Source organism: Drepanopeziza brunnea (assembly GCF_022702325.1).
Source record: "Drepanopeziza brunnea f. sp. 'multigermtubi' strain 214-2 chromosome Unknown ctg2, whole genome shotgun sequence".
NCBI lineage: Eukaryota > Fungi > Ascomycota > Leotiomycetes > Helotiales > Drepanopezizaceae > Drepanopeziza > Drepanopeziza brunnea.
Window position 1 is genome coordinate 742780 of NW_027094065.1, and position 25478 is coordinate 768257.

The following is a 25478-nucleotide window of genomic DNA, read 5'->3' on the forward strand; positions in this document are numbered from 1 at the left end:
CAGCAGTGGTCGCTTCTCGCAACTTCACTTTGCATAGAACCTCATAGAACGCCGTTTTGCTCTTATAATCTTGGCATTAATGCATTCATCCATTCACGTATTCATGCATACAATCATGCGTCAACGCAATTCATGCATTTTATTCAGACGATTTCAGCAATTTTGCAGGTGACTAATCATGAATCTACCGAGCCTTACTCCCTCCATACGTGGAACGGAGCACAAGAGTCAGCAAGGCAATCGAATTTCCCACGCGAAGATTTTGGAAGACCACGTTTTTTGTGTTGCATCAAGACGGTGATGGTAGGTGTGTAGTAACTCATCGCTTCTCAAGTTCGATTCTGCCTCGCCGTAGATACGCATCTAGCTAGGTATATATGCAATGAATGCAGTCATCACCACTCATCCCATCACCCATCCCACACCTCCCCCGAGCAAAAGCAACCCACAACCACAACCACAACCACAACCACAACCCCACAGCCGCTGTAAGTAACCCCCTCCCCAATCTAAAACACCCTCACTCCAACAAACCAGCAGCAACAGTCTCCCCGCCATTTCTCAGCACAACCTTGGCCCCGGCCTCAAGCGGCACGCTCAGCCCATCAAATACGACCTTGACTCTTGCCAGCTCTCCGGGCTTCACAATCCTCGCCTTCTTCCTCTTGCCCTCCGCGGCCCCGGCGCCCACCACTGCGCCGCTCTTCTTATCCAGCACCCCGATGATCCGCTCGATGCGTCCCGGCGCGTGCAGCCGCCCGCGATGCACGTCAACGGCCCCCGGCGTCAGGAACTCAAACGCGAGCACCTTAGCCGTAAACTCCTTGATGTTCTGGATCGGGCTTGCAGGCGAGCAGAGAACGTCGCCGACTTTGATGTGCTTTTCTTCGATGTTCTGGAGATGTACGGTGATGTTCTGGCCGGCGACAGCCCAGTCTACGGGCGCGTTGTCCATTTCGAGGGCTTTGATGAAACATTTTTCTCCCGAGGGTTGGGCGAGGAGCGCGTCAGCGATTTGGAGGCTGCCGGCTTCGATCCGGCCGCTGATAGAGAGAGGGTTTTGGACGCCGCCTCGAAAGACGTCGCTGATGGTAAGACGTAAAGGTTTGGTGAGCGCTCGCGTGATAGGCTCGGAGTTTTCAAGCTCTTCTACGAGCGTAGGGCCTGTGTACCAGCTTGCTTCCGTGTTAGTGGCCTTCTTAACAATGTTTTCTCCCAAAAGTCCGGAACAGGGTATGAAAGCTATGTTCTTGGGTAGGAATCCGGCTTGTGTGAGGAAGCCGGAGACCTGGTTTTGGATCTCGAGAAAGCGTTCTTCTGACCAGGCTACAGTGTCGAGTTTGTTGACTGCAATGATGACTCTTTGGACCCCCATACTTCGTACTAGCAATGCATGCTCTTTCGTTTGGCCCTTCAGTCCTGACTCAAAAGATCCTGTATTGGCATCAACTACCAAAACTGCAAAATCGGCTTGCGCTGCTCCTGCAATCATGTTTGGTATGAAATCCCGATGGCCAGGTGCGTCGAGAATCGTAAATGATGTCTTTTCAGTCTCGAACTTGTCAGTGGCGATGTCAATTGTGACACCTCGACTTCGCTCTTCAGTTCCCTGGTCCAGCACCCAAGCAAGAGCAAACGAAGACTTGCCCATCTTCTCGGCTTCTTTCTTGTACCGGTCTATCGTACGTTGATCTACAACTTTCAGATCATATAGTAAGCGTCCCATTAAAGTACTCTTCCCAGCATCAACGTGGCCTACAAAGTCAGCACAACTACCAGAACCAAGTAAAGGACAACTTACCAATAACCACGAAATTCGCCGCATTTTTCGTCTTTGCTTTTTCAAACTCGCTCAACACATCCAGATTCCTACTCTTCGCCTTCGGCGTATCATCCAGCCTCACAGCCTCAACACCACTCGCAATCTGATCCTCCCGCTTCTCCCCACTCGTCTTCGGCGGTCCCTTGCTGCCCCCTCCTTTCGCTACGCCATGGTTAGTATCAATTCGGAGGGCGCATAGCTGAGGTCGTCGAACCTTTCGACTGTGCTGCGATGACAACGTCATCCGGACTAGGTCCTGCGAACGGGTCAGCGGTTATCGGGGCGGCAGTACTGCTGTAAGGTAGAGAGAAAAGGCTGGATGTGCTAGGGGCGGTGGACGTAGGACTGCTGAACATGGTGTTGGCGAAAGCTGAGGGCTCCGCTTGGTCGACTGGAGGGCCTTCTACGGGCGTAGTTGGCTCTGGTCCTCCTCGCTCCACCGGCGGAGCCTTGGCAGTCTTCTCGTGGGGGTTTGAGTCCTTGCGCTTGCGTACAGGGAACCCTCTTGATGTAGACTTTGTGGACGGGAATGGCTGCTCTTTATCGGCGCTCGAGTTGAGCGTGAGATCGGCCATAGACTTATCCATCCCCGAACCCTCACTAGATTTCTGTTCTTGAGCCTTCTTCTTCCTCGCCGCTGCCAAAGCCTGTAATTTCGACATCTTCGGTGCTCCATCAGAAGAACCACCCAGCAGTCCACCTCTTGGATGAAGGGGCGCAAGAAATTCCGCTTGCCGGTCCATAGGAGTATTCAACCATGGCATATCCCGGAAGAAATTTGCACAGGAGAAAGCCTCCTCGCAATCTTTGGCACTTATTAGCTCCACACCAGAGCAGAAGGACATCAGTGAAGGTCAACCCACCTTCAGATCCAGTCTCATCAAGTCCAGACCCAGATCCACAGCTATACACATATACCCCAGCAGGATCTCCTTCCCCATGCAAAATGGAAATCAGCCCACCTTTAGCTTTCTTCTCCTTCTTCGGCCGCTCCATCACGAACGTCCTCATCAGGTAGTCGACCGTTTTCTGGATATCGTAGAAGTAATGCCACAGTGCCTCGTGGATCTGCTTCTCGGTGACGTGGGAGGCGGTTCCTGGGAGCTCGGCGCGTACTGCTACGGTACCAGCTCGCATGTATTCTAAGATAAAAAAGCGGTTCAGTTCACTTTTTGAGTCTTGAGCCTGGGGGTACGGGGTCTTGGAGGGGTAGACAGACCTTGGTCTTCTTCGCTGAGCTCTGCAGGACTCTGGTATCAGTATATATAGCTCTTTGCATAAATTCCACATTCACGAGAGATATTTTAGACAAGCGAAAAGCGCAGACGAACCTTCGCCGGCTCCATCCTCAGCATAGTCGTCCCCGCCATCGAAATCGTCCAGCTCGTCGTCCAGATCCAGGTTCTTTACCAATTTATGACGCGACATGTTGCCAGCTTTCTCGTGACAATGCTGATGATTCTCTGGTTCCGGAAGCAGCAAGAATGCAGAGTGTTTGGTTCGGTTGGTGGAGGCTGATGTCGTGTATTGGTCGTGGCAAGCTTGGATATGGATGGATGGATAGCGGGGTTTATTTTCAAATTCCTTGCCAAGTGTTTGAAGGTAGCGTCATCGTGAACTCTCTCTCCGGAAGACATGGTAGATAATCACCGCCATAATATACCTATATAATCATTTCCTTTGCCTAACAAGACCTTCAAACCCTGCTTTCTTTTGAATAAAGAGTTTATTATGTATAATAGTCCTGATGAAAGGATACTTGTCATGCTAAGTCATTTCGTTTATCTTTCACAGTCTATCCATCTTGACACTGCCCGAACGGATTAGAGCCATGGGAAAAACAACGCACAAGCTAAATTCTCTCTTGGAACCACATTTTACTTTGGCATAACGTCATTCCCATATAATTATCCCATATAATTATAGCTTCTCCAGGTTCAATCAAGCATTATGATTACTTCTCCACTAAGCGCCCATGGGAACAGCTGTTGACACCCTCCTAGAGAAAATCACCAGGTGATGTACAGGTAGGGGTGGCCCACCAAAAGATAATAAAATAAAATGAACGGAGTGCAGGAATTCAATTACATAGCTCGCTACAAACAGGAGATCTCGCTACCTGATCTCGCCTAACAGCCCCCTTATCTACGATGTCAAACCCCGCACGCGCCGCAGGTCCTGTGAAAAGTACACAACTCTCACCTGATCATCATGCCAAATCCCCCAAATTCAGAAATCTGTCTTTCCATTTCCACTAACGCCGTCGCTAGCATGCTAAAAATCAGACTAAAGCTCGATGAGCACTTCCTCGACCTTGGGCTGCGGCGCGTGGTTAGGGGCTGAAGGGAAGGAATCCTGCGTGTATCCTGTGTGGGTAGGTCCTGGAGTTTGCCATTGCTGTTGCTGGGTCTGGGGTTGTTGCTGCTGCCAGTAGGGCGCTTGTTGTTGTTGTTGTTGTTGTTGTTGATGAGGGGGAGGAGGCGGTGCGTATGACTGGGGTGGTGGCGCGTGCTGATGAGTTGGAGCATACTGCTCTTGGGGCATCTGGGGTGATCTTGCGGACTGGAGAGGTGAGACTGACTGAGCAGAGGTCTGAAATTGTGGTGCCGATTGGTGGGTATGTGGGTAATGCGGTTGTTGCTGCTCGAGCGCTTGTTGGGGCTGAGGCGGAGCTGCTTGACCAGGGGTATTATAGTAGATTGAGGCATTGGGGTCGGCAGCTGGTGAAGCTGCAGGTTCTGAAGGTCCGTACGTAGTCGGTGGTTGAGATGGAACGTTCATTGGGGGCTGTGCTCCTTGATGCGGAGTGTTTGAAGGAGGAGCCTGCTGTTGAGGGGCGTTTACGGGCGGGTGAGATGCCTGTTGCGAAGCGTAGTTTGCGGATGGATCAGGAGTTTGCCAGTTGCCTGTCCTCTGGGGAGGGTATTGACCATAGCCTTCCTGCCGTTGCTCTTCAGGATACCCAGTGACCGAGGCTCGGTTGCTGTACTGTGCCTGTTGATGCTGATGCTCGCCATGTGAATACATCGACTGTGGGCGCGCGTATGAATCTTGAGGTGCGTTTCCGGTGTAGTAGTTCTCAGCATTACCAGGAATATTGGGCGCATTGGTGGCGATTGATGGATAAACAGTTGAATGCGGGCGTTGACTGGGAAGACCATATCCACTGACAGTATGCTGGTTGTATGTGTTCGACAGGCGGTCTTCCAGCATCCGATCATAGTATCTTACCACCGTTGATAATTTGGCATGGAGATCAAGAAGAGCATCTGTTTAAATCAGTACCAGTACAGAATGAAAGAAAAAAATATCATACCGTGCTTGCTCATTGTTTCTCCATATGTTCGGGCAAGCTTTGGACGGAGCTTATTAATTCCCTCATAGAGCTCTTGAATCTGAGGCTCTCGGAGTATAGTTCCAGGTGGTTGTGTTTGTAGCCGGTCTACCAGGGTGGAAAACAAGTTAATGTTCTCGGCTTCCACTGGAGTCAATTCATAATCGTTCTTTGGTAACACCGATGTTCCAGTTGCCGCAGAATTGGAGCTTGAAGCCTGTCTCATGTGGGCAGAATGCTGCTTCTTCTTCTCTTCCATTTCTGCAAGTGACGCTGCAATCGCCGCCTTGAGATCATCATCCTCCTCCTCGGCCGGCTTGCTTGATGAGGAGTTCTTGGACGGACCATCGGCAGTCGCTGGTCTCGGGGTGGGCTGGATTGTGTTTTGGGGAACGTATCCAGCGCTTACATGTCCATTTACCTCCTCCAAGCTCATAGCAAGCGCTCTCTGGATATCCTCATCGAAAGAACTTTCTATTCGTGCATTGCGAGGTTGCATGGAGCTAATTGGTCGATGTTGCTTTAAGGGAGAGCGGGGAGTGCGGTCATTCGCGAAAGATCCTCCCTTTGAGGACTTATCCGTCAACTTGATGTAGCACCCGTCATCTACTCTCACTGGCTGCATGATTCCGAGGTGAGGAAGAGGGAGAACTTTGGCTGAGCACTGCTGGTCGAAGACATTCCCACAATTCCGGCAATGATGCTTGCGATTCGTGAAACTGAAGGCCGTCCTGCATCGCATGCATACATCAGAGTCGGTCCATTCGGGCGGCTTCATGATGTCAGCTTTAACAAATCATCCATCGCACAAATACTTACTGCATTGCTCAGCAACATGCTCTTCGCGACATCGACCTTGGGTGGGAAACGGAAGCCTTCTCGTTGCAGGTGCTTGTAAGTCTCTACAATATAAGACAACTCATTTTGCCCTTCGGTAGCCGTCGCCCAAACTTGGATCAACTCCAGTATCTTTGCCGCTACTTCCTCATTGACGGCAGCCCCGCCACAGGCCGTGAGGAGGGAAACCAGGTTGTCCATGAACTCTCTCGAGGCGATTTCGACCAGGAAATGGGATCCTCCATTCTTCACACAGGTATCCGTGAGCTGCGCAAGTGCAGTTAGCATATATCCCAGGTGGCGTTATGTCTTGCAGGTATACCCACATTGAGAGCGCTGAGTTGAAAGTTCGGGTTCTTGTTGCCTATGCGCTTCTTCAAGGACCGCATCGCCTCCTTCGACCCGACCGTCTTTGAGCGTATGATATCAGAGATCTCGAGGTTGAGTGAAATATCTTCGCTGCATCCTGTTAGCAGTCACTCTGGCCTGGCCGGACTCTGAGCTAAGGAGGAGGAGGAAGCTTGCAGTGAGCTCGAAGTAGCCTTGTCGATTTGCTCGTCGAGCTGCGACGTGGATGCGAACCATCCCGCCATGTTCATTGTTTATACGCGACGTGTTGCTCTGGACAGCAGTTTGCGTTGAGAAATCTTGAGAAGAAAAAGATAGGATCGTCGAGGCTGGATGTAGATGATGAAATGGGTTCGAGATTAGTAGGCGTAAGCATGTATGAGGCTACAAAGGTAGTACCAGACTGGTGCCGTGCTGTAACTCGCAATTGCGGGACCTATCGGTAACGCTAGAATCATCCCTGCATCAAGCCAGAACTTGATATACCGGTATATGTATATAGATATATAGGTATATATATATATACATGTATATGATCAAGCATTCGACTTACCTTATCACAGGTAACTGTGGTATATCAGTTTAAAAGTTGTTCTTCTGATGTTGCCTTTTGGATTCCTCCAATGCATATCTTCAATGATATTGCCACCTTCGCCGCGGCTACAGGTACGTACCCCCGATATTGTCGTTAGAATCCTTTGTCTGCACTCTCCAACTCCTTATTGTTGCGACGGATTATACAAAGTGTAATAGATGGTATGGGAGTAATTATCTGTTCACAACTGAAAATGATTAGTATCCACTATTCTGATTTTTTATCGTATTATTCCAGAGCCCTGCAATGATGCGCTTCGCTAAGCATATCGGTATGACGCGGTTTCAGGCTTGGACCTCGACCTCGACGTGGACGTGAATGTGGACGTGAGGAATCCCAATGCATTCCGAGGAATCAATAAAGACCAGCGACTACAATAACAATAGAACATCTCCTCCCCCCCCACGTCGCCTTGTTCTGTCTTGTTCCTCCATCTCGCTGGCCATCATCAATCATCCCACCACGATACCAATCGAGACGGCGACTGGGAACCCTACTACCGAAAGCACTTTAAGTACTACGATCTCTGAGACCTGACCGCAACCAGCCCGACCCGACCTCTACTGTCTCTGCCTCTGCCACCGCCACTACACCTATTCCTGAATACCAATACCTCCTCGATTTACACTTCCATATACCCTTCTGCTACGATTTGCTCAACCGTTCCTGTTCCGAGTCTCCAGAGGAACCCTCCGGGCGCAGGCCCTGCAGAACACAATACCTGGCTTTCCCATCGAGTATACGCCTCCCCGACGCGAGCCCTGATCCCATCGTGCTCGGCAGATAACAGCACCTTGATCGCTCAACCGACATGCTCTAGGAGAGCGGCTGTCCCTACGAGATGAGTCCAGCTGCGACAAGCGGGCTGCCCCACACGCGAGCGACCTCAATCAGTGGAGGACCGGTTGGTATGGCGAACGGCGCGAAGCCTATTGCCACAGATGGCTGGAGGGGAGGGAATCGAGTTTTACCGTCTCTTGACGAACTGCTGGCCGTCAGGCCCCAGCCTGAGATGATCCATTGGGCCATGCGACGGCTTTTGCTGCAGGGAGAGTCTATGTCCAAGCAAGCGGATACTCACTTGGACTTTCACCGGCCGGAAGTGGCCCTGCAAGATTACCTCAAGGCGTCGATCATCGTTGTGGACTATATACCCCGCCACAGAGACTACCCTTCTCTTCAGGCCGATCGGGGGGAACTTCATCGACTATACGCCAAGCTCCAAAAGCGGATCAATGAGCAACATGGGACGTTTGCAAGTGTCAAGACCATGATCAAAGAGAACAATGCGAGAAGTGGAGTTACCTCAACTAGCTCTGTCAATGATTCCGGAGACAGCACAGCCGTAGGTAATGGCCATCTCCCGACACAGTCCATTCCCGATGGGCCCGTCAATGACACGAATGGAACGAATACTCGCAAGAGGCCTGCTCCTCCTGTTCAGCCTAAGCCTGAAGCTCTCCATGGGAATTCGATCCAGACAGACTTGGCATCACGATTCGCACTCTTGAGGAATCCAGAGCCCGTCAATTCAGTACAGCAAGATCCTCGAATCAAGACCCAGCCTATCGTGATACCCGGTATGCCTTCAGGTTCCCCAGCGCCGCAAACAAAGCACACGAAAACTTCGAGCATGAGCCGTCCTACTGGGCCACGAGAGATGCCCTCTGTTCCACAGACAATTCCAAGCCATATTAGAATCCCACTCGGAGTATCGATTCCTACGATGCCGCGGGCCCCGGACGCCATATACAGCCCAGCTTCAGGCGTAGATGACGCTGCTACAATCAATCTACCATCAAGTATAGCTCGGTCATCATCTTACATGGCTAACGGAAGGCCCAATTTTGCCCCACCTGTATCGACAGTAGGGCCTACCCCCGATCTCAATGAGAGTAGAAAGGATTATTTTTCTATCCCTCGTACGATTCCTGACAACGATGATGGCCCCGAAGCCCTAAAGCCTCAAACTCCGGTCTTTCCCGACGCTTCAACTATCACTGCTGAAGAACTTGTCAAGTACCAATCCCAATCAGTATCTATCCTAATCGTCGACTTGAGAAGCCGCGAGGAGTTTGACCGTGGCCACATCATGTCACAATCGATCATCTGCATCGAGCCAATGACACTGAAAAACGGCATTACTGCTGAGGTACTGGGAGAAACCATGGTTGTTGTACCAGACCTCGAGCAATCTCTCTTTGAGACGAGGAATGATTTCGATTTGGTTGTTTACTATGATCAGAGCTCCAAATCCGTCAACGCAAGGGCAAGCGAAGGCGTGCTGCAATATTTTGCAACCGCTGTTTATGATTATGGATACGAGAAGCGAGTGAAGCGACGTCCGTTACTACTTGTTGGAGGGCTAGATGCATGGATAGACCTTCTTGGCCCTAATTCGCTGAGGTCATCTTCGACAGATAATTCCATATCAATCGCCAAGCAAGCAGGCTCCGCGCGATCAGTAGGCAGATTCAATATGCCCGCAAGTCAATTGGGACGTATGAGATCTCGCTCATCTCGCCTCTTATCGTCGGACGAAGAGATGAAATGGGACCTGGCTTTGAAACAAGAGGATGCCCCAAACAGCCCTGGTTCTAACGACCAGTTGGATCTCAATGAATTCGTATATGCTAGGACTGTGGATGCATTCTTGAACAAATATCCAGAGATGCCTGTGATTCAGGAATCCATGGTTTCGCAGTCTCCACCCGTCAGGTACAAACATGCCACTCCAGATGACATCGATAACAGCGTACCACAACTTCCAACTCGGCCAGCCCCCGCGCTTCCAAGACAAAGATCTGGCGGCATTTTCGACAGAACCACAGTCACCTCCTACGCTGCAGGTCCCGGAACTATCAGCACTCTTCAGGTTTCCCCCGGACTGACTGGCCTCGACAATCCGAGATATCTGTGCTACTTCAACTCTAGCATTCAAGCACTCAGTGCAACCCCTTTCATCCGTGATTTTGTTAGGAACTTCACACCGGGTAGTTTTGACGTCCCTGCGCGACGAGGAGAGACCACAAGACCCCCACAACTCTTGCTCCGATTCCTGTCCAATCTGTTCCGCAATATGTGGAGCGGGCAGTATGATTACGTGGGCCCGACCAGTCTTGCTGTAAGAAGTCTCCTCCCTTCTCCTTGCATTTTTTACTGACCTTCTATCAGAGATATGTCAACACTATCCATTTTATGTCTCGTCACGCAACAGCCTCTAACGTCAAGGGTTTCTGCTTTGGTGGAGTGGATCGGCAACACGATGCTGCCGAATTCCTCTTGTGGTTTCTCGATGTCTTGGACGATGAGATAAATCCAGGACGGGATCAGCGTCCCGACTTTGGCAGGACAAATCTTACGTCAAAAGAACTGACCCTTCAAGCCGCGCTCCCGCTCAATCAGGCCTCTCAGTATGCCTGGTCGATAATGATGAGGGGCCAGAGCTCAATGCTCGCTCAGCGTTCATGGGGTCAAACGTGCAATGTGGTCACTTGCATGAGCTGCAATACATCTAATCGGAATTGGAACGATTTTCAGCAATTGCCTGTCACCATAACTACTGACCAACCCACGGATTTACGAGCACTGCTTGGTGGTATGTTTGGGCCGGGCAATAGAAACACCCTTCCAGGTCTGGTTGACTGCGACAGCGAAATATGCAAAAGGCAGGAAAATTGGGTGGAGGGACAACCTTTGCCGAGGAGGACAAAGGTACAAAATGCTTACATCACACGACTTCCCGAATATCTTATGATCACTCTCAACCGCTTCGTAAACGATCCAGTGACCGGAATCTCTAGGAGAGTTAACACGGTGGTGACCTTCCCAGAAACCGGAATCAATTTCGAACCTTACTTCTGTCCTCGGGATGCGAGTCCAGAGCCGCTCAAAGACCAAGAACACAAAGCACCTTATGAATACGCCGTGTATGCGGTACAACGACACTCAGGAACCCTAGATACAGGACACTACACGACCATGGCACGTCACCCAGGCCTTCCTAGGAATGATCCCAATTCAGCTGGAGGATGGCATCACTACAATGACAAGTTTGTCAGCCCCTGTCAGTTTCAAGACACACAGAATAGCTTCTCCTATATCATCTACTTGAAAAAGAGAAGGGCCGTGTAATCAGTGGGTCACGGCGCGCATCGGGATACGTTGTACTCTGGATTGGTATGCAGCACTGGTGTTGGGCGATAAAGCAAAGGGGTACGCTGGCTGGCTCTAGACGGCGTTAGGATCGAGGCGGGATATTATGCGACGGTTATTGGTTGGGCTGGATACATTCGATTCAAGGTGGCTGGGGATTTTACATGTTGTTTTGCCAGGTTCGTCGTGCGTTTGATGCCCTTCTAATTAACGAGCTGTAAGATTTTCACTGCGTTCGTTCTTCCGCCGTGTCCTACCCATGTCTACTGTGAAATTGAGCTTCCTTTCATGCTTGTGCGCAGTAGCAACAAAGCTCTGGCTGGCATGAAAATACTCAAGAAGCGAAGTCGTGTGTTCAAGAAGCGAAATCTTCGAGCTCTCCCAACGAGAAATACTGCGGGTCCGAGCTCCCAAAACGCCCAGTCCGTTGCCCACATGGCCTTTGACAGGCAGTCCTGATACGGTTGATCCATTATCTATTGACAGAGTGCTTCATCGAGTCAACCCGGAAACAACTGGCCCTCTTTGTCATTGAGCAATCTAGAACAATGGAAGAAGCCCATCAACAAAGGACACCCACCCATCTACCCATCTAGACACCCCCACCGTCAGTCTTCACTCTCAACCCGAACTCTACGAGAGTACTCAAAACCTCCAACCTCGGCCAAACCAACTAGAGCAAGACATGGAAACGCACCCCATCCACGGCCGCGGCTTCTCCAACCACCCCATCGAGCCCGCCGACCTCTCCTCCGTGTCCAATGCAAGGGGCTGGCTCACCGACACGGCCATCCGGCAGATCGTCTCGGCCAAAGGCAACACGTCGCCCTCGTCGCGCGTGCACTTCGTGGATCCCACCTGGCTCTCCCAGTGGGCGCTCGACAACCGGCCCGACCTCGCGGCGCTGGAGCGCAGCAATGCGGTGCCGGCCTTCCTCGCTGCCGCCCGCGACCCCGCCGTGCAGGGCCTCGCGCTACCGTTCAACGAGGGCAACAGCCACTGGGTCACCATCTACCTCAACCTGGAAGAGGGCGGGGCCATCTACTTCAACTCGCTCGGCAGCGGCGGCGGGGTGAACGCGCGCCGCCTCATGGAGGACTTCTATGCCAAGTTCGGGGGGCTGTCTCCGCATCGGACGGGGCCGATGAGCGCCCTGCGGTGGCAGGTTGACACGGGGTGTGCGCAGCAGATGGATGGGAGCTCGTGCGGGATTTATACGGTGCGGAACTGTCTGGATCTGTTGGAGAGGAGGGTTCCGGGTGGGGAGATTCTGAGCCCAGGGCAGATTGCGAATTTTCGGCGGAATGGGACGGGGGTTCTGAAGGAGGTTTTGCGGGGGCAGAGGGAGGTGGGGGGTTGAGGTCTTGTATGTATATATATAGATATAGATATAGATATAGATACGTGTGGGTGTGGGTGTATGAGAGCAAGAGAGGCGCTGGGTCAGGAGCTGTCTCGTTTCGTTTTTTTATATGTTCGGAAGAGGGAATGCCGAGACTTGTCCACGGGCGACACTCCGTATATATTTTATATATGAATATAAATATCTCAGTCTCAAAATACCAAGGTCATCTCATTCGTTTGGTGGCCATCAAGTCGGCCTCCGATCATCTCCATTTTGCTAGCTTCATCTCTATCATTGCATCACATACTCTCGCCCAAAATTTATTCCTTACCATCCAGGTTCTCGCTGTTGTGAAGCTTCTCGCTTAATGGGAAAATGGGGGGGGGGGGGGGGGGGTCGCTCACCCAAGTCTCCGGCACAGTCAGTTGCCAGATGGCTCTGAAGCCCATCAACTCAGAGCTGGATAGTTGTCCAGTGCTATGCTATCGCGATGGTTACTCTTTTACTTCCTTGAGAAAATTGATGTGCCAGCGCACGTAAAGTGGGCAGGCATATCAACCGGCTGACGACGGCTGTTATGGTGACTCTAGAAAGCGAGTACGATGTTGCTATACGGGTCGTCCGAAATTAAGCCTGAAAGGGTTACATACAACCGGAGCATCCAATAAGGGCCGCGAGATGGGATTGACATCCAGAGATTTGCGCAGGGTAATGATTGTGGTTTGGCGAGGGAGGGTTGTGGGAATTATAATGGGGTCTGGGGACAGTACTTGGTTGTACAGTGAGAAGCTTCGCGGCGCCGACGGATAATATAATGAATAATAACTAATATAAAGCGCCAAATGAAAATGTTATCTTACCAATATCTGGGTAAGAAAGGTTTCATACCTAAATTCTATTTAAGTTCCATCCCTATATTTTATTCTTATATTTTTTTTTCCCTATAACAGGCTGTGTTGCTCATGCACCACGCCGTCGGGTAGCACTTGCTCTCAAAGAACGGAAGGTCAAAATTCCCGAGCCAGATCTCGATGCGGATGCACGCTGAAACGGCCCATCGCATCTTCTTCCAATTGACTCTCTTTCAGAAGCTTTGCTGAAACCCCTTTAGCGGCAGCCCCGATCTGCAGCCCTGCACCATCGCCGCATCCAGACCCCCGGGCGCAGATCGCGATATACAGGAATGTTGATGCATTCCGGTCGCAGAACGCGCGCTCGCTCCCAGCCACATCATCTTATCAAATGAAGTCTCGTCTGTTTGCAGCTGAGCTCTTGGGTGAAGCATCATTGAACTGGCGGTGTCACCGGTGAGAGCAGAGGGCTGCAGCGAGCCGAACGGGCATTTTGGGACGCCTTGGCTTTGCTTTGGATCGTATCGAAAAGATCTGGTTGTCCGGCTTTCTTTTAGATTGCATTGCGAGCACGACGGCTCTCCTCCCAAGGCCCGGGGGAAAAGTAAACGTCGTCTTGCTGTTTGGGGGGGATAGTGCAATGCAGCTTTGCCGTAACCGTCACGAAGGCTTCGTGAGTCGCCCGCCGGCTTGTGTACATACACCAAGATGAACAGGAGAGAGAGAGCTGATCATCTCAGGGCCCCTCCTCATCCGTCTCCTCGCCCCTGCCGACATCTTGCTTCACCGATGTGATCCTCGTCCCCTTGCCCATTTGGATCGCACTCGCTCTCCTCCCGATTCTCTTCGTGCTCTCCCTGCACCACCGCCGACAAAACTACAACCCCTCAACCGCTTACCTGCGCTTCGTGCCTCGATGGAGCTGGGGCTACATCGTTGCAGCAACCGTCTATTACCTCTTCATCATCGCGAATGCCTTGATGCTCACCTTGGAGATTGTCCGCTTGGAATTGATCCATTTTGGGATCGGGTTGATACCATTCGTGTATGCCGGCCTGCTCATCGGCCTCCTGCTCCACTGGACCGAAGGCGCGAAGGGGAGAATAAGAGGATGGCAAGCTGTGAATTACATCATCTGGATTGGAGGGATTGCCATGAGTGTTATCAAAGTCGCTGGACTGGACAAGGAAGGCATCAATTTAAGGAAAGAAAGCAAATATCCGCTGAGTGACCAGGTCACTGATATTGCGGTTATGGCGGGGCTGTATGCTGTGATTGCGGTGTTGGAAGTGGTGCTGGGTGTTTGGAGGCGGAGGCGGAGGAGTGAAGTGGAGATGCCACCGAGTCCACAGAGAGAGCCGACTCCTTTTATGGAGAGTGCGGAACTTGGAAGAAAATAACAGCATGATTGATAATGACGCGAGATGAAGGATGTATGGATACCCTGGAGCGGAGCATAAATCTCTTGTTTTTGCGTTACCTTGATTGTTCTGCGTCCACTGGTAGGATGGCAGACTCTCCGGAAAGAGGAACGGATTTTCTACTTGTTGTGATCTTTAAGGTTGCGTTTGAAGAATTTGCCTTATTCGCAGGGTTTTTAGGCTCGCTCGCAAATTCTACTTCTCGGCTAATTGAAAAATTGAAAACAGCCCTACTTTTTCGCAAGTTCTGTTCGCGCTTGGTACCACCTTTCGTATTGACCGGAAACCAAATGTTGGTGTGAGCATGATCACGGTCTTTCCTTGAGTTTTGTCCGTCTGTACCATGGTCCGGCCTCAATCTTGCCTTTCCTGCTTCGCCCTGGGGGTATGTATATATCTGTCTATATCACTTCCCGACGACTTTTCAATCTCGTTATACTCTCCATCCTGGACATCAGCACTCGAACCCGGGATACTCCCCATCGCCTCCCCAATCTCGGCGCGTGTTTTGTCGTTCTTGTCCGGCCGTGGCCGGTAAAGTTGAGAGCAGATGCAGAGAAGATATGTGCTCCTGTGAAGCAGGAGCGGGCGGAGAGGGGCAGCGGTCATATCAAGGCAGTGGAAGACGAGGTTGGAAAATTGAATGCCAGTCCGAGGCGTTTGGGGGGTGTTTAAGGGGGATAGAATGTTCAAACTCCCAGCCCGGCAAGTACGGAACATGGCTTCCGGTGCTTTAGCTCGGGTGCGACCTTGAGACATGTCGTATGCCGATCCCTTAAATTATTATTATTATTTTTATTTTTATTTTCAAAAAGAAAAAAATTAGTTGAAACATCTCTTCTATAATCGACGTCTTATTTTCGATCTCTTGGTGTGCTATTCAGAAAGCAAAGTCTTCACCAGTGGAGCATGTCGTGCGTGACGTACGAGAAATCTCGTGTTCGGTGACCTTACCGAGAAATTTCCCCGCCTTTTCAGGGTTAGCGAAATGTTTGTTTTGATTGTCCTCGGGCCCCCTTCCTGTACCTCAGTCTTGAAGCTTGCTTTCCTAACACTTTTTATCTGTAACCATCATGCTACCTTATAATTTTAATCGGAAAATATTATTTTTAGCCGCATAGTCTCGCCGCAACGGTTTCGCCGCATAGTTTCGCAATAGCATAAAAGAGAGCATGCCACGACTATGGTCACCGTAACCCAGAGAGGCAGAAGATGTTTCTTCGCAAGACATTAAGAAACATTCTGCTAGCCAAGGTGTATTTCGGCCGCTGATTTGAATACATCAGGCTGATCGTGTTTTTGCTGCTAGGAAACCAGCACGACTTGTCTTGAGCGAGCAGGCCCACGAGAGTATATCGCTGACGAGCGAAACTCTTTCAACTAAAGATTCTAAATCATTTCATATAAAATTCATCCCTCATAGAGTGGAAGCAGTATTCAAAATTGATAAAGTCCTTCTAAATGCCACAATTGACACATGCATGCTAAGAAGAAAAAAAACCTTTTCTCAGCCACGTACGAAAATCAATCCGAGAGGTTGAGTTTCTTTGCCCGCCTGCTTTCAAAACCAAGCTTCAGATCCGAAGCCAAATCACGTCCCCCCTCCCATCGAAATTCTGATCGACCCCAAGATCTACCCGGATCCGTGCCCCCTTGTATGCGCACCGCCTGTACCTGCGTCACTTCCCCAGCCGCAAGTAGTGTAACCGGCAAGTCAACATGCAAAGCCGCGAGATTAACGAGACGAGACGATCGGAACGAACGCTCAGGCTGTGCGATTCAAGCAAAAAAAAAAAAAAAAAAAAAAAAAGAAGAAGAAGAAGCCCGTGTCCACATAGCACAGCAATGAATCCGACACATCCTGCCAGACATGAGAAAAAAATCATATGACTTCGCGACCGAGCGTAAGATTCTGCAGCTGAGATCGCGCACCTTCCCCACCCCCCTGAGTCCCTATGTCCCTGGCCGATCAGTGCCACCACGCGCTCCTCCATCAACCCAAGACACCGTCGTCCTCGTCCCACCGACAAAATAGGGACAGAAACAGAGAAAGAAAAAGAGAGAGAAAACACCAGAAAACCCATCGTCGCACCGATATATTGCTAACGGTCACATGCAGGAGCAGGGATAATGTACGTACCGTACAGACCACAGAACTCAAGACTCGACCGGCTGGATACACGGTGTAACGAACGCATCTCTTGGAATGGATGCCGTGATCTCCTCTCTCTCTCTCCCTCTCTATCATTCTCTCTCTCTGTGTGTCTCTGTCTCTCGCGATTCCACCTCATCTCCTCAATCTCTCACCTCACAACGTAAAGCCTCGAAGCTAACAACAAACAAAAAGGGATTGAAATACCACCGCGTCGCAAGGTGATCGATCCATCCATACATCCGTCTATCATCAGCTGTCCAAATCTGCGAGGAAGAGAGAGAGGAAGAGAGAGATCCGCAAAAAGAAAAGAAGAAAGAAGAGAAAAGAAGAGATGTCTTCAAACAGCTGCTTCAGCGTCCTCCTCCTCCTCCTCACCTACACCCTCCTCGCGAAACTCGTCTGCGCGCAGCAGCAGCTGCCGCCAACACCCTATATACCAGCGAACCGCCCGGCCGGAACGACAGTCACGAAAACGGTGATAGAATCGCGACCGGCGACAGAAGACGGCAGCAGCTCGCCAACGTATGTATTCTTCTTCCTATCCCTCCTCTCTCCTGCCCATGACTCTCCAGAACACTTCCCTCTCAAACAGAGTACTTCTCACGTCTGTGCTGTTACTACATATCAAAACCCCTCTCCGGAGAACGAAGAACCGAAACGGGAAAAAAAGAAAAAGAAGGAGAAAAAAAAAAAGAAAAAAAAAATAGAAGAAAAGGAAGAAAGAGAAAAAGAGAGAGAAAAAAAAAAGAGGGACTGACAGCTTGCCCAGAACATCCCCCAAGCCACATTTCATGCCCACCTACGGCAGCAGCCTCAGCCTCCCCGGCGGCACCAACATCGCCGCCGCGTCCTCCATCTGGCAGGCCCTGACATCCGTCCAGTCGACCTGGACAGCCGGACCGGCCTACCCCAGTATAACGTCCGCCGTATACCGTACGTCCCCCACCCCCATTCTCTCCCCCTCTGGATAACTACTCCGGGCTCAAACGGCAAACCCCCTTCTCAATACACACACACACACATACATACATACATACTCGCATCAGCCCATACCCATACCCAAACTGGACAGACGACTAACATAGAAAAACAAAAACGCAGAAGCAGCCCCCTCATCTGCCCGGGCCTCCCTCGACGCCGCCGCCGGCGCAACCTACGACTGGGACCAGATCGTCCAGGAGCCGTGGTACACGAGCGCCGTGCCCGCGCCCGTCCAGTCCCTCATCAGCGCGCAGGAGCAGGCGCTGCAGGGGACGTTCGACAACCTGACCGCGAGCGCGGGCGGGCTGTCGTCACGCGGCGGACGGGGAGTCGTGGTGGCTGGGGTGGTGGTGGTGGCGGTTGGGTTGGGAGTGAGAGTTTGGTGAGGTGAAATGGAAGAAGGGGGGGGGGGGGAGGGATAGAAGGCGTGATCATGGGGGAGATGGGGGAATGGATGGAAAGATGGGAAGTGGGAAGTGGGCAGTGAGGATCGTGTAATTCTTTTTTTTCCCCTTGGCTTTCCTTTCCCACCAGATTTTACTCGATAAATAGAAGCAGCAATGCAATGTACTCGTCTACAATATCGTCTGTCAAGAGCAAGCTTTGCAATGGATTTTAGGTAATATGAGCGCCAAGGCCATTGGGAACTCGGTGTCGAGTCTGAAATATATATAGGGGTACGAACGGAGTGGAAGACGGGCATGTGTTTGTTGATATGAATGGATGTATTAGCACTTAATATGTTATGAAATGGGGAGAAGACATAAGGAAGTGAAACATAAAGGAGGTTGAAAATCGTTCAAGTCATTTCTTCTTGCCAAGGCTTTCCACTAGAAAGACTAGCAGCGATCCAACTGGGTATATATGCAATATTGGTACTTCTTCTTTCTCTTCCTTCATCCATAATCAAACAGTGGAGTACGCCATAATCACCTCTTACTCTTTCTCACCAACAGCCTCCTTCGCTTTGAATCCAATCCATGGTACCCTACTCCGCAAAGCCAAACTGCTGCAAACGACACTAATCGAGCTCAAGGCCATCGCCAGACTGCCCCAGACAGGATCGAGTCTGACGTGATGCCCTTTACTGACAATCGGGTACAGCACGCCAGCTGCGACCGGCAATGCAATAAGATTATAGATCAACGCCCAGCCGAAATTGAACTTGATTCTTCGGAAGACAAACTTGCTCAGGTCGAGGAGGGTGATGAGTGAGTTGAGGTTGCTTGAAACAAGGACGAACTCTGCAGATGAGATAGCGATGTCTGACCCCGAGCCGATTGCGATACCAACATCCGCAGTCGTAAGAGCAGGGGAGTCGTTGATGCCATCACCGACCATTGCAACGAGAGCGCGATTCGTAGAATGCTCCGCACCAGATGAAGTGCAGGCTTTCAAGGATCGCTGTAGGTAGTTGATCTTTTCTGCCTTCTCGCTAGGAAGGACACCAGCAATGATGTTAGAGGTTGGGATGCCGATCTTTGTTCCGATGGCATCGGCTGTCATCTGGTTGTCTCCCGAGAGCATCCAGACGTCCGTTCCTCTAGCCTGCAGAGCTTTGATAATACCGGGTGCTTCCGGTCGGATAGGATCAGAAATGGCGAACATTGCTGCAACCTCCCATGAGCCTGGCGTGAGGAGACTCATCGAGTGATTGACACTGATGGCGACCAATGCGATAGATTTTCCTTCTAACTTCCATTTTTCAATTGTCGATTGCGTCGGGCCGAGCAGGACAACGTCGTTATACTTCATGAAAGCTTCGTTACCGATGATCACTTTTGCTTCGGCGCCCCTTTCCTTCAAGAAGAACTTTCCGCTCAGGCCCCTTCCTGCGGTTTCTTCGACCAGGTCCACATCTAAATCTGTGGTCTTGTGGGTCTTGCATAGCGAAACCAATGCTTTTGCAATGGTGTGACTGCTGTTGCTCTCAAGTGCACCGACCATACCAAGAATCAACATTCTTGACTCCATATGATCCATGCCCGAATCAAAAGGAAGAATGTCAAAATCAGTGACAACTGGCTCACCACCTACGGTCAAGGTTCCAGTCTTGTCGAAGACGACGCAGTCAAGCTTGCTGGCTTTTTCAAAAGCCTCACCACCGCCCTTGACCAATATTCCATACTTCGCTGCGAGACCGCCACCAACAAAAAGGGCAGTTGGAGCAGCCAAGGCCAGACCACAAGGACAAGCTACGACGAACACTGCAATAGCAAACTGTAGGGACCACGCCACCCATTCACTCGTATCTCCACCTTTATCAGTGCCAAGGTAGCTCTTTGGAAGTGCTCCCGACATGCCCAAACCAAGCCATACGAGCCAGGTCATGAGAGCGATCAAGGTGACAAACGGTACAAAATAGCCAGTCAGTGCATCAGCTATTCGTTCCATTGGTGCTCGCCGAGTTTGGCCTTCCCGGACCGCCTTGACGATCTGATCCAGCATGGAAGCTCCGGCAACTCCGGTGATCTGGACAGAGATTGGTGAGCCCTTGTTGACCGTTCCAGAGAATACATCATCTCCAAAGATCTTGTGAACTAGTCGCGATTCCCCAGTTAGGGAAGACTCGTCGAATTTCGACTCTCCCTGAACAACTGCCCCATCGCATGGCGGAGATCCTCCATGTAAAATTTTGACGACATCTCCAAATTCGAGCATATCAACGTTGACATTCTTCGTGGTCTCTGAAGGTGTCCCATTGGCATCCTGCTCGTCGATGAGGGTGTGCTCGCTCGAACGTCTGCCCGACTCAACCAGAAGAGCCTCGGTTGGTCGTAGCTTTCCGAGTAGTGTGACAGCATCTCCAGTTTTTGACTTGCTGTAAGACTCGATGAGACGTCCAACGAGGAGGAAAAGGGTCAAAAAAACAACCGAATCGAAGTAGAATTCCGAATTATCGACTTCCTTCGGCCTCTGGACAGCAGCTGCGATCAGCTGAGCGACAGATGAGATGTATGCAATAGAAGTGCCAAGTGACATAAGCATATTCATGCTTCCGAACCGGTAGAATCTTTGCAGAATAGGGGTTGGACTTCCACGTCGCCACATTGATCTGATCTCCTTCAAAGCACGGATATGGAACACATCAGCACAGAGGAAGTACACGGGCGTCGACATGATAAACAATGCCCACTGTGCACGGCTCACACCGGCTTCAAGCGTCTTCATCAGATACATTCGGCCGCCGTTGCTGGCGGGTACCAAGCTCATATATATGATGCCGATAATAAGAGCTGGAATCGCAACAATGAGGGTGAGGATGACTCTGATTAGGATCCGTAGTTGCTCACGTGCATGGAGCTGTCGAGATCTTTCCTCGAGGGTAGGCGGATGGTATATCGAAGGTGTGAGAGCATTGTCCGCCTCAGAAAGTGCCTGAATGATATTTCGGATGGTAAAGTGGGGAACCTGCGGAATGTATGTGATCTTGAGAATGTTATTTTCGAGAGAGACAGGTCTGTCGACCTTGACCTTGTTGCCGAAGCTTTTGAGAGCTGCATGCACACGAGGGGGACAGTGGTCGCAGACCATTCCATCAACCTGGATCTCCATCGTTCTTTCGCCACTGCGGATTACGGAGTTGGTCTGATTAGCGTCCACGACAGTGTCAATGGCCGCCTCGTATCCAATATCCTCGATGCTCCGAACAATGTCGTCCTTGTGGTGCTCCCCGATGAACTCGATAGTAGCACTGTTCGAGATTAAATTGACCACGACCTTCTTGACCCAATCCTTTTTCTCCAAATCCTCAGTAATAGCACTCACGCAAGCAGCTGACCATCTCGGAGTTAGCAAATGTCTTCTTGTTGCAAGTCTCGGGAGCAACCATTTATGGCGACCCGCTCAGGAAGTTTGACTTACCGCATGTCATTCCTCCAATTGCTAGAGACGCCCGCCATAGATCCGGTTTAATTGGGGAGTCTGTAGAGTCGATGACTACTAGAGAACTGACACTGGAAGCAGAAGACATCGCATTTGTATTCCGAAGGTTGGCGGAAGACGAAAAATTTGAATCAGAAGACCTGCTGAAGCCTGTACGACAAGCGTCGCATTGTTGAACATGCTGAGAGGACGATGTTTGTCTCTTCTGACGCCGGCGAGAAGATTGGTCGGACGAAAACCTATCAATTATTCGATCAAGGTAGCCTGCGTCCTCCTCGGATCCCATATGTGATTTCCCGAGGGCAAGGATAGGCGCGCCCGTAGCATCATATATCTCGAAGCCGGCATTCTCCAAGGCTTCTTGTATCTCCGTGGCCGGGAGAGCTTCACTGTGTTCGACGGTGACCACCGAGGAGACGAGAGATGGTGATACAGAGAAAGGTGATGGATCAAGGGCGTAAAGGGTGTTTTTGATGGTGGAAACGCAAGATGGACAATGCAGGTTTGACAAGATAAATGAGCTTATAACCATGTTCAGCATAGAAGGCGCCATCTTCTCTGGGATGATGGTTGTGTCCATCGCGAAGGCTCTTCGCGGTCTTCGCGGTCTGTGTTTTTATACTTGTTGTTTCTTGGGCTTTGATGTTGGTTCTTGCGATGGAAGGAGCCAGGGGATGTGTTTGTTGTATTGCGATTGATGATCATAGGTACCAGTAGGTAGGTATGTATATAAAGGGAGATGTAGAAAGGAAGCGCGACCAGAACCTACCAGAACGTAAAGAACGGCGAATGAGATGATTTATATACTTATCTGCTCCCGTATCCACTTACCTTTGTCAGTTGTTGATTGAATGTCTTTCCTGGGAAGATGTGTCAAATGGGTGATGGTCGTGGCGATGTCCGGCGAAAAGATCGCAAAAATTACGCACAAAGCCCGCGGGCAGCACAATCCGCGCACTGGTTTCATGCCATGTGACCCAAGTGAGTCCACGTGACTCAGAGTGAGTCCTCCGCCGATCGATATCGATATCAACAAGCTGCAGTTCCACCATGCGGTCTTTGTCTGCTGGTGCTACCACCAAGCCATGGACGACGCCGACTTTGAGAGTAATACAGCTCATCCCGGCGACTTCAAAAACATACAGCAACAATATGGTGTCCAGAATCTCCGTAGCAGCTGCTAGATATGACGTAAAAGAAAGAAAAACAACCCACTCAACCCAAACACGCTGGCCAGGCCGGATGCAAGCCAATGTTGAATTCCGTGCCTCTATTTTGAATCTCTTCCGGTGCCATTGCTTGAGCTTTGCTCACCCACGCTCATTCAGAATTCGCCCTGACAACCATGGCCACCGATCATCGATTTGTCGAATCTGCTCGGCATCAACTAGTAGAGGCAGGGACAATAGAAATATATATACGCATTGCAGTCCGTTGCTATCGGAAAGCCGCCTCGCGTGCTTGATCCAGTCACCGTGCTCGCTAAACATCTATCCAGAGAAGGACCTTCGGGATCGCGTAAAGCACGATCCAAAAAATCGCCAAAAAAGAACGATCTGTAAGGGCTGAATTGGGGACTGTCACATAATTAGCGCATGAAGGAATGTATTCGGCACACGGTGGATAACTTACTTGAACCCAAGACCTCTAACATGTGAGTGGTATAACCCAAAGCTAGAATTCTACCACTGAACTATCCAGCCTGTTTTGATGACATGAAAATCTGGTCTCGTTACTTGATACAGCAATTTTTTTTTTTCAGATGTGAGGCGGGTGATTGGCGGCCTGGGGTTGTGTTTGGAAAAGAATCAGCTCTCACGCGATATACAATCTTCACGAGAGGGGGCAATGAGCTTTTGATTCGATATTCAGCGATTGACCAAGACTACACACCCTAACTGCTTTGCGGTGATTTCTCTGCCCCGAGAGCAATCCCGAGATCGCCAACAGCCCGTCGAACTCCCTCGGTGAAGGAATTGAACGACGTTCAACTTTATCATATTGCATTCTTGCATCGCTCTCCGACTCAGGAACTGTATCCTCGAGATTGGCAATAGCTCCACCTCGTAGCCCGCCCCTTGTTTCCTCGCCCTATCATGTGGAAATTGCCTACTTCCGGCCACCATTCTGTCACTTTCCGGGTAAACTCCATGGCTCAAAGCTTCTACTTTCTCTTTCTGTTCAGCGGCCCTTGCGATTTCCTCTGCCTTCAAAGTCCGCATGCAAGCACTCGTCATGCTTCTTACCAAGAAGGTTCGATGAGGTATCGGTCTTTTTGAAGCGTCCGGCTAGCTGGTGTTCACAGTTCTTCTTCTTCTTCGACACCTTGCACCGTATGCCATTTATGTTCCAACCACGCTCCTTTGAACAGATTCCAGGTCTGGCCAAGAAGTGCGCTCGACCAGCATTTCAAGATGAGGAACACTTGGATGAGCTAGCGCATCAGCCAGTATTTCGATGAGAATGAACTTTTCGCCGGCTGCGAATCTGGTCTCGCTGTCATGCCCAGTATTCTCAACATCCGTCACAGCCCCGATGGAAGCTCTTCCGTCCTCAATCTTCGGTATTGCTATGGGCGTTTTCCATACCATATTCGTACCATGTTCAAGAGTGGGAGATCCATCCGTAGGTAGCCGTTTCCCCAGCCTGGTAAAACAACCAGTAGCTTCAAGCGGAATGGTCGAGGCCGGTGAGCTGTAAAGGAGTGTTCTCCGAGCCAAGCGGATCTGAATAGACGACAGATCGTCAATAAATATCTATAGAATTTAGATATTCCGCTCAGACTTACTTTGGCTGTTTGGATGGCCATTGATATCGGCTCTATTTTCTTTTGGCACCTTTCTGGTATCTTTATCATCATTTCCTCTCGGACGGTAAGGTATAGCAGGCTTGTTCTGTCGATCTGATCGCAAGCAAAAGTAGATAATGGAATTTGGATTTCAGCTTCCAGGTTTTGAGGTGAGAGGTTGTATAATAACCCAGCTCATCAATTGGACCAGTGGGGGTCACTCACTGCCTTTTGATAAGCCGATGGTTTTGACAACCTTTCAGGAAGCGACACCGCGGCTCAGGACACAAATTTCCTTGCAAGTGGCCAGCAGCCTGGCTTCATTGCTTCTACCCTGACTCTCACATTGCTCGCGAGCCGGTAAGTCAGTTCCTCTTTGTTCTTCTGACATTGCACAAAAACTTACAGTCAGCTATTGGAACGAGGAAATTCTCCCGAGTTGATCTATATACATGTCTCTAACCCGGGGTTCGTTCCTATGTGCAGACTGCAGAGACACTGTCAAGAGAGAGTCACCTCCGCAGAACAAATGCTTCATTTAATCTGAACATACGCAGTCTTCGTTTACTTCCCTGATAAATGCCGAGAGTCGTCTTTTTCTTCTCCTTTATTAGAATTAAATTTTCCTAAGATCGATCTCTTCAATTTACAAGCACAGGCGATATGATAACCGCCCCATCTAGAGCCAGAGAGGATCACTCGCTTTCGGATACGAAGTATCTGGGGAGCACCATGGCAACGGAGGCTTGATTTCTTCACCGTTCATACGTGAGAGCGTTAGCGGGAAATATTGCATTTGAATCGCAACCATCTGCAGCTGGCATGGCCAAGACTTCTGGGACTTCTCATCGACGACCGATCGCGGTTGATCAGCAAACGAATGTGGCGGTTACCGTGGCTTGAGATTGAAACGGAACATCTTCTGTCGGTATCACAGGTACCGAATGAGAAGTACGAATAT

General features: G+C 50.4%; 8 protein-coding genes across 8 annotated transcripts; 4 read left to right on the top strand and 4 right to left on the bottom strand.

The window, feature by feature from the left end:
* Positions 1-520: 520 nt before the first annotated feature.
* On the bottom strand, positions 521-3250 carry L3040_001423 (uncharacterized protein; the record flags this gene model as incomplete). Its single annotated transcript, XM_066156736.1, has 6 exons — positions 521-1755; positions 1802-1984; positions 2037-2627; positions 2686-2964; positions 3042-3062; positions 3154-3250. 6 exons carry the CDS (start codon positions 3248-3250, stop codon positions 521-523), a joined length of 2406 nt encoding a protein of 801 aa, XP_066012758.1.
* An 858-nt stretch (positions 3251-4108) lies between these two features.
* On the bottom strand, positions 4109-6586 carry L3040_001424 (uncharacterized protein; the record flags this gene model as incomplete). The annotated part of the gene is made up of 5 exons (XM_066156737.1): positions 4109-5091; positions 5139-5928; positions 5976-6260; positions 6320-6452; positions 6519-6586. 5 exons carry the CDS (start codon positions 6584-6586, stop codon positions 4109-4111), a joined length of 2259 nt encoding a protein of 752 aa, XP_066012759.1.
* A 1191-nt stretch (positions 6587-7777) lies between these two features.
* L3040_001425 (uncharacterized protein) lies at positions 7778-11550 on the top strand (the record flags this gene model as incomplete). The annotated part of the gene is made up of 3 exons (XM_066156738.1): positions 7778-10060; positions 10111-10988; positions 11394-11550. The coding sequence occupies 3 exons, from the start codon at positions 7778-7780 to the stop codon at positions 11548-11550; spliced, it is 3318 nt and encodes a 1105-aa protein (XP_066012760.1).
* Positions 11551-11776: 226 nt separating this feature from the next.
* L3040_001426 (uncharacterized protein) lies at positions 11777-12451 on the top strand (the record flags this gene model as incomplete). The annotated part of the gene is made up of 1 exon (XM_066156739.1): positions 11777-12451. The coding sequence occupies one exon, from the start codon at positions 11777-11779 to the stop codon at positions 12449-12451; it is 675 nt and encodes a 224-aa protein (XP_066012761.1).
* A 1476-nt stretch (positions 12452-13927) lies between these two features.
* Positions 13928-14687, top strand: L3040_001427 (uncharacterized protein; the record flags this gene model as incomplete). The annotated part of the gene is made up of 2 exons (XM_007292982.1): positions 13928-13960; positions 14028-14687. 2 exons carry the CDS (start codon positions 13928-13930, stop codon positions 14685-14687), a joined length of 693 nt encoding a protein of 230 aa, XP_007293044.1.
* A 2507-nt stretch (positions 14688-17194) lies between these two features.
* On the top strand, positions 17195-18230 carry L3040_001428 (uncharacterized protein; the record flags this gene model as incomplete). Its single annotated transcript, XM_066156740.1, has 3 exons — positions 17195-17385; positions 17633-17796; positions 17965-18230. 3 exons carry the CDS (start codon positions 17195-17197, stop codon positions 18228-18230), a joined length of 621 nt encoding a protein of 206 aa, XP_066012762.1.
* Positions 18231-18780: 550 nt separating this feature from the next.
* On the bottom strand, positions 18781-22309 carry L3040_001429 (uncharacterized protein; the record flags this gene model as incomplete). The annotated part of the gene is made up of 2 exons (XM_007292984.1): positions 18781-21620; positions 21709-22309. The coding sequence occupies 2 exons, from the start codon at positions 22307-22309 to the stop codon at positions 18781-18783; spliced, it is 3441 nt and encodes a 1146-aa protein (XP_007293046.1).
* A 1762-nt stretch (positions 22310-24071) lies between these two features.
* On the bottom strand, positions 24072-24538 carry L3040_001430 (uncharacterized protein; the record flags this gene model as incomplete). The annotated part of the gene is made up of 2 exons (XM_007292985.1): positions 24072-24455; positions 24518-24538. The coding sequence occupies 2 exons, from the start codon at positions 24536-24538 to the stop codon at positions 24072-24074; spliced, it is 405 nt and encodes a 134-aa protein (XP_007293047.1).
* Between the last annotated feature and the right edge of the window lie 940 nt (positions 24539-25478).